Source organism: Podarcis raffonei, chromosome 7 (assembly GCF_027172205.1).
Source record: "Podarcis raffonei isolate rPodRaf1 chromosome 7, rPodRaf1.pri, whole genome shotgun sequence".
Taxonomy (NCBI): domain Eukaryota; kingdom Metazoa; phylum Chordata; class Lepidosauria; order Squamata; family Lacertidae; genus Podarcis; species Podarcis raffonei.
In genome coordinates, this window is record NC_070608.1 from 85,004,939 (window position 1) to 85,019,161 (window position 14,223).

The following is a 14,223-nucleotide window of genomic DNA, read 5'->3' on the forward strand; positions in this document are numbered from 1 at the left end:
GGAAAGAATCAGAAAGAGCTCCCAGAGGGCCAAATTTTACTCTGGCCGATATGTCATTATGAATTTCCATAAGAAGGTGGAGGAGTCTCTTATCTATGTTGGTGTAACTAAGCTTCTGCCATAGCCTATCTCTAGGGATGGAGTCAAAAGCGGAGGTCAGGTCCACAAAAGCCGCGTGTAGTTTGCAGTTGAACCTGTTTAGGTATTTACAGAAAATGGCAACAGTTACATTGTTATGGAGCTCTATATAAGCAGGCTGACTGAGCTCCTCAGTTCAGTTCTGTTCCAGCTTACAAATAAAGAGCTGCTTTGGAAGAATCGCTGTGTCGTCTGATATGTTCGCCCACAACTTAATACTGATAACCTCTGAGCATTTTTTTTTTTTTTTGTAATTCCCGTCAACGCTTTTGTCATTTGTTGACTATAAACACAATCCATTGCAATGTTCTTCTCTGCCAGACATCCATCAAGATCGTTGCACAAAGAGATGTGTTTTCGCTTTGCCCTATTTCTTCCCATGGCTGCTGCTCAGGAGAATATCTTTGTGAATTGTGCCTCACATAGGCAGACATATCTATTATGTCTAACAAATGATACACAAGTTATAATTAAGAAAAAAACAAAGGGAAGCTGTCTGTTTATACAGGACACAGTGATGTATAATGCAAAGCAATTAAACATACATAACCATAATAACAAGTTTGCATTCAGCAGTGCTGTTGACAAATTTCTGTATCTTTTGTGTGTACAATGATAGACCCATGATTTTTCCATTGGATTTGCACTTCCTTTCATGTTTGTGTGACTTTTCTTTGAACTGATGATTAAAACTACAACCATTTCTTTTTTCTTTCAACCCAATAACAGCATTCAATTAACTCTTCATGGATTTATCTGACACGCCTAAGGAGAGTGTTTTCAGCATTTAAAATGTATGACCAGGCCATTAAATGGTGAAATAAGTAATGTTTTAATGAATGATTTGTAATTATTTTTAAATTAAAGGTTTCTCATCAATATTCCTCAAATCCCCATGGAGGTTAAGTGGCACATAGATCTTGTTAAGCACTCAAATTGAGCCAGACTTTATTTAAGTAGTACGAACTCTAAATAATGGCATGTGTCAATATCTGGACCACATTTAACAAGTAGCACTTAAGCAAAAAAACTTGATTTTGTCCGTGTCCGTGTTTGTTAAAGCAGGTTCAGTAGAAGAGGTTGCATTATTTTTCTGTTGCGATTATGGGGGTGTCAGGTTGGGTTTGTAGCTGCAGACGAAGGGTAGCTTCTTTTTGCAATCAGAGCCGTCCCAGTTACCCTGGCCTGGAAGAAAAGCAAGTAGTGAATAAAAAACAAAATAAAATCCAAGAATTCATTAGAAAAATATTATCTTCTCATCAAAAATGCCAAGCACCTTGTAAGTTTATTCAATTAAGCTTGTCTATATAGCACTAGACAAAAGCTTAATTGAATAAACTTACAAGGTTATATATATTAAACCCATTCAGTTTATTAAAACTTGAAAATACCCTCTGGGGAGCAGAGAGGAAAAATAGCCACATGATAGGCAAAATGATCAGCCATTGAGGGCTGAGTTCTTCTCCCTTCACTGCAAACAGGAATCAATTGTTTCGCCTGAGTTTTATGCTTAAGAGAAGATTGTACATCTGCCACAAACTGGGTGAGTGATTTTCTTTGGGCAGCACATTACTCACTTTATATGCATCTGGCACCCTTACTATTTCAGGGGGACAGGAGATGTTACAGTTTTAGGGTGGTAGAGGTGGTTTGGGCACACTAAAATGCATTTGTTTTCAGGGCAAGAAATGTATGTTCAAATTACTTCCACCACACACAGAATGATATGGCCATCATAAAAGCCCTTTTGCTCCAGCATAAAGAACAGAATAATATGACCACTCTTCTGGAATTTCTCCCCGATGAAGTTGTGTGCTCCAAGCCTTTCTGGAGCACCAGTTATGTCTTCAATAGGTTTGCCAAACTACTTTTAAAAGTTCCAAGCAACATACGAGCCTGGAGAATGTAAACTTTGCATTTGAACGTAAACTTAGCAATTAGAGTTTTGACTGAAAATGCACCTAAGGTGGGTTGCACCTAAGGAAAATATGGATATTCATCCTGAAATAAAATACTGAGTGATTTCAAGGAAAGTCAAAACAGGTTTGGTAACGCTTGCCAAATTTCTCAAAACGTGGCAGCCACCAAATTTTCTACAGTGAAACTGAAGATGAATGTAGATGTTATCTCAAAATGAAATCCCTGGACAACCAACTGCTGCAGTGTTGTTCAGCTGGGCATTTAACTCTGATTTGAACTAGTCTGATAAAAATAATGCCTAATTTGAGGAGGGTTGGAGTGAATCAGCTCTAAACTTCCTTTTTAGGGAGCTCACTCTATTCTGCAATGGAACTTTGATGCAAATTGCACTCAATGATGTCCTAAAATTAACATCAGCCTGCTGTATCCAATGGCATTTCAATGGCACAAAGCAAACAAAACAAAACACAACCAACATGTAAAGTGTTAAATATCACTTTTGCTTAAAGCATCAATTGCCGGGAAAGTGACCAGAGGAGTATTTAATACTTAGAACTTTGAAAAGTGGAGAAAAACCTAGCTTTCTGGGATGAACTAAACAAATACATATATCATATTTGTGGATTACAGTGTACCTCCTAGATTTATCTTTAAGCAGATGCGACTGTGCAGAATACTGTTAATTGCTTCCCCAAAAACATGAAGAATTGAGCTCAGTGGACGCTGAAGGAAATTTGCCCCGGAGCCATCCGTCCATTCTAGCGAAGATCCCTGCAGAATAACCAAACAGGAATTGAATGAAGACCACCACACCACCCGGTAAACTGTTTAGGAATTTCCATATTCAAGCACGACTGAAATGGAGTGAGCGAGAGGCATTTTCAAAGGGATGCGCACAAAGGTTTTTTGCATGAAGCGGGGTTTCCATACTTTAAAAGGGCATGAATAATGTGCGGTGCGCAATTTATCAGATGGATTTTCTGCCAACAGATCGAGATTTTATGGAATCTGCCACTCAGCATTGTTCGGTGAGCACAGCTTATTCCAAGAATCTAAACCAAACCTTTTAATTAGATGTCACCTAAAGCTCTGCTCCATTATTAACCATGTTAGACAGGCTTCTCTGTCAAATATTAATGGCAACTATGACTTTTAATTCTGAACGTGCTATTTCTTTAGCTGAAAACATGAGCACTGAAGCGTGGGAACATGTTTCAAAGCCTGGTTCACACACTCAAGCAGAGCTGCTTTCTGCGCCATAGAGGAGTTGGCACATACAGTGGCGGAGCTTCATGCTCAGGCACTGGGGGGGGGGCAGAGAGCAGGCGGGGGCAGTGCTGGTGCCAGCCTAGGGGTGTGGTGCCCAGTGCGGGCGGGGGAACAGCCGTGATGGCACCCCACCAGGATTGCACTGCTGGGGGCGATGCGCTCCCCCTGCACACCTCTTCCTCCGCCAGTGGGCACATAATTTCCTTGCTGCAGGGCTGGACAAGAGGGTGAGGCTGCCTACCTGTCAATCACCTGATGTCACTACAGTGCCACAGCTATGGGGGGGGGGTGTCTAGCCAGATTTCTTTGCCCCGGGGGAAGCCTCCAGAGGAGTGCCTTTGAGGTTTCCAGTCCCTTTGCATGTGTATGCAAATGTGTGGGGTGTGTGGGTGTGGGTGTATGTGCCAAACTGCCTCTTTGACCCTGGTGAAATAAAGCCCAGTTTCGCTCCTGGTCACTGTTACACCATGTGGTAATTTGTGTCCACATGATTTGAACTTGGATTGCAAAGGCAGAGGCACAGGCTGCAAAGCAGCAGCGATCGGTTGGTTGCTGTGTCTCGCAGAGTGCTCAGCAAAGGGCTCCGCAAGACCCAGCAGCCTTGGATTGTAAAGGTAAAGGTAAAGGGACCCCTGACCATTAGGTCCAGTCGTGGTCGACTCTGGGGTTGCGGCGTTCATCTCACTTTATTGGCTGAGGGAGCCGGCGTACAGCTTCCGGGTCATGTGGCCAGCATGACTAAGCTGCTTCTGGTGAACCAGAGCAGCGCACGGAAATGCCGTTTACCTTCCCGCTGAATCGGTACCTATTTATCTACTTGCACTTTGACGTGCTTTCGAACTGCTAGGTTGGCAGGAGCTGGGACCGAGCAACGGGAGCTCACCCCGCCGCGGGGATTTGAACCGCCGACCATACGATCGGCAAGTCCTAGGCACTGAGGTTTCACCCACAGCGCCACCCGCGTCCCTTCTTGCCTTGGATTGTACTTTGCCCCATTTGGGCTGTGTTATTTACTGAGCTGAATCCTGGAACAACAGGATTCAGAATGCAGCAGTCTGATTGGTCCGCAGGAGCCACCCAATCCAGCTCCAGGTGGAAGTGAATCAGCGACCTGATTGGCCTGCAGGAGCAGCCCGGAATTAGCCAATCACGCGGGGCCCATTGTGTAAATAATGTATATAGAGCTAGACGTTTTGGGGGAAGTTTCATTCATTGCTCCTACCAGCTGAATAAAGAGCACGAAATTCACACTCGACTCCGTGTATATTTCAGGCTGAGCCAGCTCTTTACCTGCCCCGCACCTGGCCTGTGGTATAGGGAAGGGGGAAATGACTTGGCAAGGCAATGTGTGGTGTGCACACTGTGTCTGTGCCCAAATTAGCATCGTCCTGCCCCTTATTTTGAGGGGGAACCACCTATAGAACAGGGGTGATGAACCTAGAGATCAATCAGAGCACGGAAAGGATTAACAGCTCTTTCTTAATTAGCTACACTTTCGTTTGCCCAACTGCTTTCCCTTGGGAAACCTGTGGTTGAGCTGAGCGCCGAATCAGAGCAAACGGCAACTAGGTTTTCTGTGGGTTGCTGTTTGTTCCAATTTATTGCTAAACAAAGGCAAAACCACTTGAACCCGTGTTTAGAAAGCATGGGACCAGCAGAAGTGTGAACGATCACATGGCGGCAGTGCGGCAGCAGCAGGAGGCCCCATTAGCTAAAGTGGTGCTTCAGGTTAAGAACAGTTTCAGGTTAAGAACGGACCTCCGGAACGAATTAAACTTCTTAACCAGAGGTACCACTGTATTTTTTCTTCTCTTCATAGTGGTGTGGAGTTACCATTTTTAGTGTTGTGTTACTTGGACTTGCCTTTCTGTGGCTTCCTCCTGTCCAGAACTGGGCCGTCTGTTGTCCGTGGTAAGTCGCCAGACTCACAAGGAAGTCATTGTGTTCTGCACTTGAGACGCTAGTCAGATGTCCACCTGTGACTTTGCGTTGGCAAGTTCTCTGGAAAGTAAATTGGAAATGGGAAGGAGATTGAAGAAAGTGAGAAAATGCCTCAGGAAATGCTACCGTCGTATTTTGTATCGCAGAATCAGCATGAGGATCTCTGTGCAAATGACCACCATTTTATGCAACAGGGGCAAAATAATAATGGAAGCAGTGAGTCACAGAGACACAAAAGACTCCTTACAGGAGACTGAGTGGGCCACTTTTATGCCACCCAATGGTACCATTAGGGGGCACAGGTCCAGGGCCTAACATGAAGGGTGGGGCGGATGACAGCACCCCTTCAGCAGCAGTCACTGCAAAATCTTTCTTTTGTGTCTCCTTTCCTTTTTACTAAGCAGATAAAGGTAAAGGTACAGGTACCCCTGCCCGTATGGGCCAGTCGTGTCCGACTCTTGGGTTGTGTGCTCATCTCACTCTAAAGGCCGTGAGCCGGCGCCGTCTGAGGACACTTCCGGGTCACGTGGCCAGCATGACGAAGCTGCTCTGGCGAGCCAGCACCAGCGCAGCACACGGAAACGCCGTTTACCTTCCCGCTATAAAGCGGTCCCTATTTATCTACTTGCACTTAAGAGTGCTTTCGAACTGCTAGGTGGGCAGGAGCTGGGACCGAACAACGGGAGCTCACCCCGCCGCAGGGATTTGAACCACTGACCTTCTGATCGGCAAGTCCTAGGCTCTGTGGTTTAACGCACAGTGCCACCCGCGTCCCCCTACTAAGCAGATACACTGCTGCAAACTGAAGCTCCCGACAGTCGCGGCCACCATCTTCCTTTCTTCAGAGTGTTTTGCCTCTGGACTCTGGGAAAGAAAGATGCTTTGGCGGGTGGGAAGGACTGCCCCTGTGGCGTATGCCCACTCATTATGGAGATGTTGTACTGGGGGAGAGAGAAAGGGTTAATAGGTTGACCAATAAGAAAGCCCAGGGGCGGAGCCTAACGGTATTTAAGGCTCAACACAGGAGTTTGGGCAGTTAGTTTGGCTGGTTTCATGTGGGTGGGAGGCATAGGAGTCAGAATGAGTTAGAGACAGAAGGGAGATGGAGAAAGTGAATTGGATTACAGTGTTTCAAAGTATTTAAAACTTGTTTGCGTTCACAATAAACTGGAATCTTTGTTAATACGTTACAACCTGACTGAGTCTGAACATATTACCGGGGAAACTTGGTTGGTGGCAGTGGAAGAGAAAAGCCATGGTGGTGCAGGGTCAATAGTCCGTGGAATGACCGGTGGGCTCTGTGTGAACGCCACAGGCAGGTCCACACGGGAGAAGACAGTCCCCAAGAGAACCTGGTCCCAAACCATTTGTGGCTTTAAAGGTAAAAACCAAAGCCCCAAATTTTACCTAGGTACAAACTGAAAGCCAATGAAGATGCATAAGATCTGAAGAGAGGTGTTCACCAAGGTGGATCCTGGTTAATTTCTGAGAAGCATCCTCTTTTTAAGTTAGATATGACTGTTTTGCATGTTTTAATCATTACATATGCTCTGAATTTAGTAGCACCGTGGCGACTCTTTCCAGTTGATTCAAGAACATTTACACCTCACAGCAGGTCCTGGGTGCTACTTAAAATTAACTCAAACGCCACAGCCCCCTTTCCCTTTTTCATGTGTATTTTTTGTAAAAATGCTTGAAGAACAAAACAAAGTAGAGACTTGCTTCTTTTCTGCAACCTAGGAAGGGAGGAGCGTAACAGGGACTTGCAGGGCAGCAGGAGTTTTATGCAGCACAAAGTCTAAGCAAGGAAGGAAATGATCAGGTTTAAGGTGCTGGTTTTAACCTTTAAAGCCCTATACGGCCTAGGACCCTTGAACCTATGGGACCGCCTCTCCTGGTATGCCCCACAGAGGAACTTATGGTCTTCAAAGAAAAACATATTGAAGGTCCCAGGCCACAGGGAGGTTAGGCTGGCCTCAACTAGAGCCACGGCTTTTCAGCTGTGGCTCTAATCTGGTGGAACGCTCTGTCACAAGAGACTAGGGCCCTGCGGGACTTGACATCTTTCCGCAGGCCTGCAAGACAAAGCTGTTCCACCAGGCCTTTGGCCAGGGCACAGCCTGACTCCCTCCTTTGGCAATCTTCACAGAACTCTAGCCCAATGGTTGCCATCAATTTGATTTGAATTAATTTTATAATGAAATGATTTTAGAATGTTGTATTATTTTATTGTTGTTAGCCGCCCCGAGCCCGACTTTGGCTGGGGAGGGCGGGATAAAATAAAATTTATTATTATTTATTAAAGATGAGCCCCCAAGAAAATCTTCATTTTGAAGATGCCCCTACCTCAGCTTCTTCCCATGTCTCTCGTTTCTGAACAAACATGTAGCACTGGCCCAGGTAACTTATCCAGCCATCAAGGCAGCCGCCTTGGCAAAACAATTCTGGCTCGACCACAGAGGAGTCGCGGGATGCTGGGACCTCATTGTCCCTGGAAGGAGGCTTGTTCCAATCAAGAATGTTTCCCAGCAAGAACCGGCGTTCGCGGGACTTGACCTCCGGAAGCCCATTACCTGGAAAAAAGTACGAAATTAGACACCCCACGAGAAACACCCCCAATCATTTTTAAAGAAAATATGAAGACCCTGAATAGGGTGGAAATTGAAGAGTTGGCAGGCTATTCCTCTGAAGCACTTTCAAAATGGCTCAGTCAGGTTTTATTCCTTGCAAAGTGGACACGTTAACAACAGGTTTTATAGTCTTCCTATATAGTCTTCCTGTATATTGTCTTAGGGTGGCGCTGTGGGTTAAACCACAGAGCCTAGGACTTGCTGATCAGAAGGTTGGCGGTTCGAATCCCCGTGATGGGGTGAGCTCCCGTTGTTCAGTCCCAGCTCCTGTCAACCTAGCAGTTCGAAAGCACATCAAAGTGCAAGTAGATAAATAGGTACCACTCTGGCGGGAAGGTAAACAGCGTTTCCGTGTGCTGCTCTGCTTCCGTGTGTAGACCCTGCTTCCTCCATTGGGGAGAAACATGGTTCCTTCTTCATTCCCTGGCAATCCTACAGCTCTGGCCTTTGTCTCAACTGCAGACTTAGCTCTCCACCCCGCCTGCTGGGCTCCAGGGAAGATGAAAGGATGAGTCCACTTCCTGCCCTTTTCTCAGGTTATCAGCCAATAACCTTCAGTTAACACAGGAGCATGTCCTGGCAAAGATTTTTTTCTAAAAGTGTTGTGCAAATCAAACCACTTAGTCCACGTTCTAAAAGTATCTAGTTGTACCACTGCCAGTGTGGGAATAGAGCAAAAGGTCATGGTGATGTGTCAGGAGATGAGTTCACATCAAGATCACGAGGCACTTTAATCTCACCTTCAGATACAGGGAGAAGCAGCACTCCTAGGTAGAGCATCAAAACCGAATGTGGCTTCATTGCCAGGTGGTAGCAGAACTTTCACCTACAGTGAAGGAAAGACTTTTTGTGTGAACACCTGTTTTCATGCATGAAGATCAAAATTCCAATCTTCTTCCACTTTAACAGGTACCTGAAATTGAACTCAGACCATTTGAAGCTCTCAAATTCATTTAATTAGTTGATTAATTGAGAAGACACGTGCAACTCAGACATGACATGAATTTCCGAAACTGCAACATTGTGAGCTAATTCTTCAGTAAAGTGGCAGTCTCGCCTAAAGCCTGATGATAAAGCAGATAAAAAATGGATTACTGATCCATCACTGTGTGTGTGTGAGAGAGAAAGGGAGCAGGAGAGGGAATGCACAAAGGTGCAGAACATGTTCAGTGGAGCACTAAATATACCATGTCGTATCTTCTGTTACATAGGAGAACTGTGGAGTGTGGGTAGGGATGGAAGGACCTGTCAATTTTGGTTTTCTCAGTTTCTCATTTTGCAATCTTTTTTTTAAAAAATCATTTTTATTGGTTTTACAAATACAAAGTACAAATAAACAGAGAATAAAAAATGTATCTGTCAGAGCTGCCCTAGGTCCCAGCTCACAAAGGACCAACGCCGCTTCGTTGTTAAGTATAAAAGTCTTTATTGAAGTCCAGTTTCACTTTCACAGCCGCAGCGCGCAGCCCTACGTCTCAAACTCTAGACCGCCGAAGCTCCGTCTGAATCTCCTCCCCCCTGACACCAGTTTAAGACTCTAGCCTTGCTCCACCTCTTCCTTTGTTCTTTCCTCCTCTGGGTCCGACTGTCCGTCGGGGTCTCGCCCTTCCTAGACTCTTCTGACGCTGAGTCCCCTGAATCTTCCCCCTCCCTCCGGCGGGCTTTAGGACCTGGTTCCCAATCCGGGTTTTCTGCTGTCCCGCGCGCCTGTACATTTGAACTTGGCGCGCGCGCCCAGCCTGCCACCTTCCTTCTGACTGTTACATTGCTGTCACTGCTCCCCCCCTTCGGGGAGGCTAGCTGGAACTGACCTCCCCTCTGTTTCCCCACTTTCCGATGGAGGCGTGGTCAGCCCTGACTCATCTTCTCTCCCCGCTGGAGGAGACGCTGGTTCTGACACATGTGACTCTTCCCCCCCCCCACTACGCTCTGGTGGGGAAGCTGGTCCTGATCCCCCGCTGCTGCTTTGGGAGTCCCCGCTGGCCCCTTGCTTCTGGTGCGTCCCCCCTGGGACCCCCCTTTCCCTGACCATCGGCGCCCCCTTCTGGGAATCTTCTGATTCGCTGGAGAAGCTCATGGAATCTCTCGGGTCACTGTCATACTCCCCTACGCTGCCCTCGGATTCCTCCCCTTCGCTCTCCATTTCCTCTCTCTCCTGTGCTTCTGCTCCTGAGCCCCTGACAGTATCTATATAAAGAGATTCTCTGGATCTCAGGGCTTCCCCCCCATCTCCTCCATGGTGTCTCGTTTTAAACATCCACTACTGCATATTCATCCATACTTCAATTTTTATATCAAACCATATTATCCATGGTAATTTTTACACTACAAGTGAAATCAAAATCCTGCTTTTGTTTCCATCTGCTTATAGTGGTCTCCTAAGTAACTTACAAATTTCCCCCATTCTTTTCTAAAGTTTTTGTCCTCTCTCATTTTGCAAATCTTAAATGCAGTTCTCCAGATTTTGCAGCAATTCACGATTTAGAAAACAACAACCTTTGCAGAACTTCGTCAGCCTTTTATTACAAATTTATCCTAATAAACACCGTTTCGACTAACGTACAAATTTTTGCAAGCAATTTATCCCTAACATAATATTATTTAATATTAGTTATTACATTGTTTTCACCAGTAAATGCATGTTTAAGTGCTCTCTCCCTTAACATTTGCACTTATGTAAACACTGGTTGTGAGTTGCACGACAAAATTCACATAACTGCGAATTGTGAAGGATTGCTGCGTTTCACTTTTCATATTGTTTTGGAAAGTTCAGATTTAATAGATTCGAATTCAAAGGAGACCTGAATCAAATCTCTCCTCCATTCCTTGATAGGGTGGTGACTCCTTAAAGAGGAATATATGTATGCCACCTTGGAAGTTATTTCACATGTTTGAAATAAATATATGCATTTTAATGAAATGTCTATTTAGAGAAATACCTGTTTCGTAGATTGTTCCCTTTTCTTCCCTTCTTTTAACACGAGTAATGGGAAGCAGCAGTTTTAAGTAGTATTTATCCAACTTTTGGATGACTGGAGCTTTTTCCTTTGCACAAGAAGGCTAATGGTGCATGTCTTTATTTTTATATATACTCTCCTCCTTAAGCAAAGGAGGGTGGGGGCTTGCCTTTGACGCCACTGTTAGTTTAATTGATGATCCCTAACACCTTTCACAAACACATACTTGAATCTTATTCATCCATGGAGTATGAACACAGAGCATAGACCTACTGTACCAGTCAAAGTAGGGCACATAGAATCATAGAATGGCAGAGTTGGAAGCATAGCTGTCAACCTTCCCTTTCTTTGTGGGAAATTCCTTTATTCCAGCGCCGTTTCCCGCTGCTATCCTGGATTGTTAGATATCCCGTAGACTCTCCCCGGGACAGGTGAGGCTGCTGATCCCTTATTTTCAAATCTGAAAGTTGACAGCTATGGTTGGAAGGTCTGCCAGGGGCAATCTAATTCAATGAATTTATGAGTTTGCTCGAATTCTAATGCTTCACTGGATGTAGAGATTATGGGGATCTGCCCCCAAACCATAAATTATAATTAGATTCATGATTGAATTGTAGAGTCCATCCCCCTGCAATGCAGGAATCTCAACTAAAGCATCCATGACAGATGGGCGTCCCAGTTAAGGTTATGTTGAATCCTGATTTTGCCTTCTGTGGCATTCGTTGCCCCTCCAGGTTTGGTGTCATCTGCAGATTTGATGGGCAGCCCCCCAAATCCTTCCTCCAAGTTGTTTCTAAAGATGTAGAACAACAACGGGCCCAGGACAGACCCTAACGGCACGCCACTTGTCAATTTTTTTTCTAGGAGGATAGGGAACCATTAATGAGCACATGGGGTACCACCTCCTAGGGGCTAAGCCCTTGTGGTCCTGTGTGAGTGTCTGGAGGCGGTTGGAGGATGGATGGCAGCTAACAGATCGAGGCTGAATCCTGACAAGACAGAAGTACTGTTTTGGGGGGACAGGAGGTGGGCAGGTGTAGAGGACTCCCTGGTCCTGAATGGGGTAACTGTGCCCTTGAAGGACCAGGTGCGCAGCCTGGGAGTCATTCTGGACTCACAGCTGTCCATGGAGGTGCAGGTCAAATCTGTGTCCAGGGCAGCTGTTTACCAGCTCCATCTGGTACGTAGGCTGAGACCCTATCCACCCGCGGACTGTCTCGCCAGAGTGGTGCGTGCTCTAGTTATCTCCCGCTTGGACTACTGCAATGCACTCTATGTGGGGCTACCTTTGAAGGTGACCTGGAAACTACAACTAATTCAGAATGTGGCAGCCAGACTGGTGACTGGGAGCAGCTGCCGAGACCACACAACACTGGTCTTGAAAGACCTACATTGGCTTCCAGTATGTTTCCGAGCACAATTCAAAGTGTTGGCACTGACCTTTAAAGCCCTAAATGGCCTTGGACCAGTATACCTGAAGGAGCCTCTCCAACCCCATCGTTCTGAGGTCCAGCGCTGAGGGCCCTCTGGCGGTTCCCTCACTGCGAGAAGCGAGGTTACAGGGAACCAGGCAGAGGGCCTTCTCAGTAGTGACGCCCGACCTGTGGAACGCCCTCCCACCAGATGTCAAAGAGAAAAACAACTACCAGACTTTTAGGAGACATCTGAAGGCAGCCCTGTTTAGGGAAGCTTTTAATATCTGAAGGATTCTTGTATTTTAATATTTTGTTGGAAGCCGCCCAGATGGAAAACCCAGCCAGTTGGGTGGGGTATATTATTATTATTATTATTATTATGCCCTTGAATATTTTCAGGGAGGGGACTGCCCCCAATGTCCAAAAGTGGTGGAGGAGGCCAAGTGCAGAGCCAAGCACAGCCCCAGACCAGGTCCTCCCCCTCCTCCTACCGTGGAGGGGAAGAAGTCAGGAGGCCCCAATTCAGTGACAGCAGCAGCAGCAGAGGAACCATGGCCATTGAAGGTGTGCTGCTGCTGCTGCTGCTACTGCACTGCGGCCATGCTTGGCTTGGCTCTGCTCTCCTCTGATTTCCTGAAATAACACATCTGAAATCATGTGCAGCACACCTCCAGCCCCCACATTCTTCTTCGGAAGCTGGTGCCTCTGATGAGCACTCTTTGGGTTTGGTTAGTCAACCAGCTAAAGATCCACCCTAACAGTCCAGTCCACATTTTACCAGCTTCCATTGCAAGAAGATAATGGAGGAATATCATGTCAAAAGCCTTGCTGAGATCAAGATACACTATGTCCACAGCATTCCCTTGAGCCACCACAGTTGTAACTCAAAAGAAAGAAAGGGAAGGAAGGAAGGAAGGAAGGAAGGAAGGAAGGAAGGAAGGAAGGAGATTTGTCTGGCATGCCTTGCTTTTTAGGAAAAAACAGGCAAGGAAGTCCCAGTTGGTCAACCATCATGGCACCAACCAGCTCCAGACCTACTTCGCTTGCCCTGAGCTGCCACTTCTGTGTGAAAAGAAGGCCGAAAGGGAAAAGGGGATAAAATCTGCACCTACACTTGCCCTCTTAAACGACTTTCCTTTCAGGATGTTGAATAAGGGAGAGGAGGATCCGTTCAAGCTCCATTTTCCTGCTCTTATGTCCATTTGTTAAGTCCTATTCTAACAATCATAATGGTGACTGAACACTCTTGAGTGGCATCTACTGATCACACAAAACGAAGTCCACCAATTGAACATATGTTTGAGCTGATGAATTTGTTTGAGAGCCAAATGTTTACCAAGAGGGCTGCAGAAAAATCCTTATTCTCCACCTTTCTTTACAGTCACACATGAACTTCCCACCAGTTTTCGGAGGGTGGAAGGTAGAGGAACTGTTTTGAAGAAATGATTCTTAAGGACCACAGGGCCACTTAAAACTTCACCAAGATGGCCGCCAACAACAACAACAACAACAACTTATTATTTCTATCCCACCCATCTGGCTGGGTTTCCCCAGCCACTCTGGGTGGCTTTCAACAGAACATTAAAAACAGAATAAAACATAAAAAAACTTCCCTAAACAGAGCTGCCTTCAGACGTCTGTTTGAAGGAGTCCTCTGTTTGAAGGGCTGTCCAGTCAAGTTAGATTTAAAGATTTAAAAACTTTTTTTTAAAAAAAAACTCTTAAGAAAGTAGACTAGCAGCCTATCAAATTAGCACCTGGAGAAAAAGACCAAGCCCACAGGCCACCTGGCCAAGGTCCACCCCACTGTGGTGAGATGTATTGTATTTAATTTAAATTACAGCATTCACTTCTAAATTTGTATCCATACATATAAATCAGCACATGCAAATTTATGCAAATGAGTATCTTTTTTTTTTTTAGGCAGTGCATATATGAGCACCTTAAATTAGG

General features: G+C 45.6%; 1 protein-coding gene across 1 annotated transcript; it reads right to left on the bottom strand.

The window, feature by feature from the left end:
- Positions 1 to 242: 242 nt before the first annotated feature.
- LOC128416911 (snaclec bitiscetin subunit beta-like) lies at positions 243 to 10,952 on the bottom strand. The gene is made up of 6 exons (XM_053394958.1): positions 10,838 to 10,952; positions 8,639 to 8,724; positions 7,615 to 7,841; positions 5,191 to 5,328; positions 2,694 to 2,829; positions 243 to 1,323 (listed from the first exon to the last, which is right to left on the bottom strand). Exons 2-6 carry the CDS (start codon positions 8,697 to 8,699, stop codon positions 1,241 to 1,243), a joined length of 645 nt encoding a protein of 214 aa, XP_053250933.1. The 5' UTR covers positions 8,700 to 8,724; positions 10,838 to 10,952; the 3' UTR covers positions 243 to 1,240.
- Between the last annotated feature and the right edge of the window lie 3,271 nt (positions 10,953 to 14,223).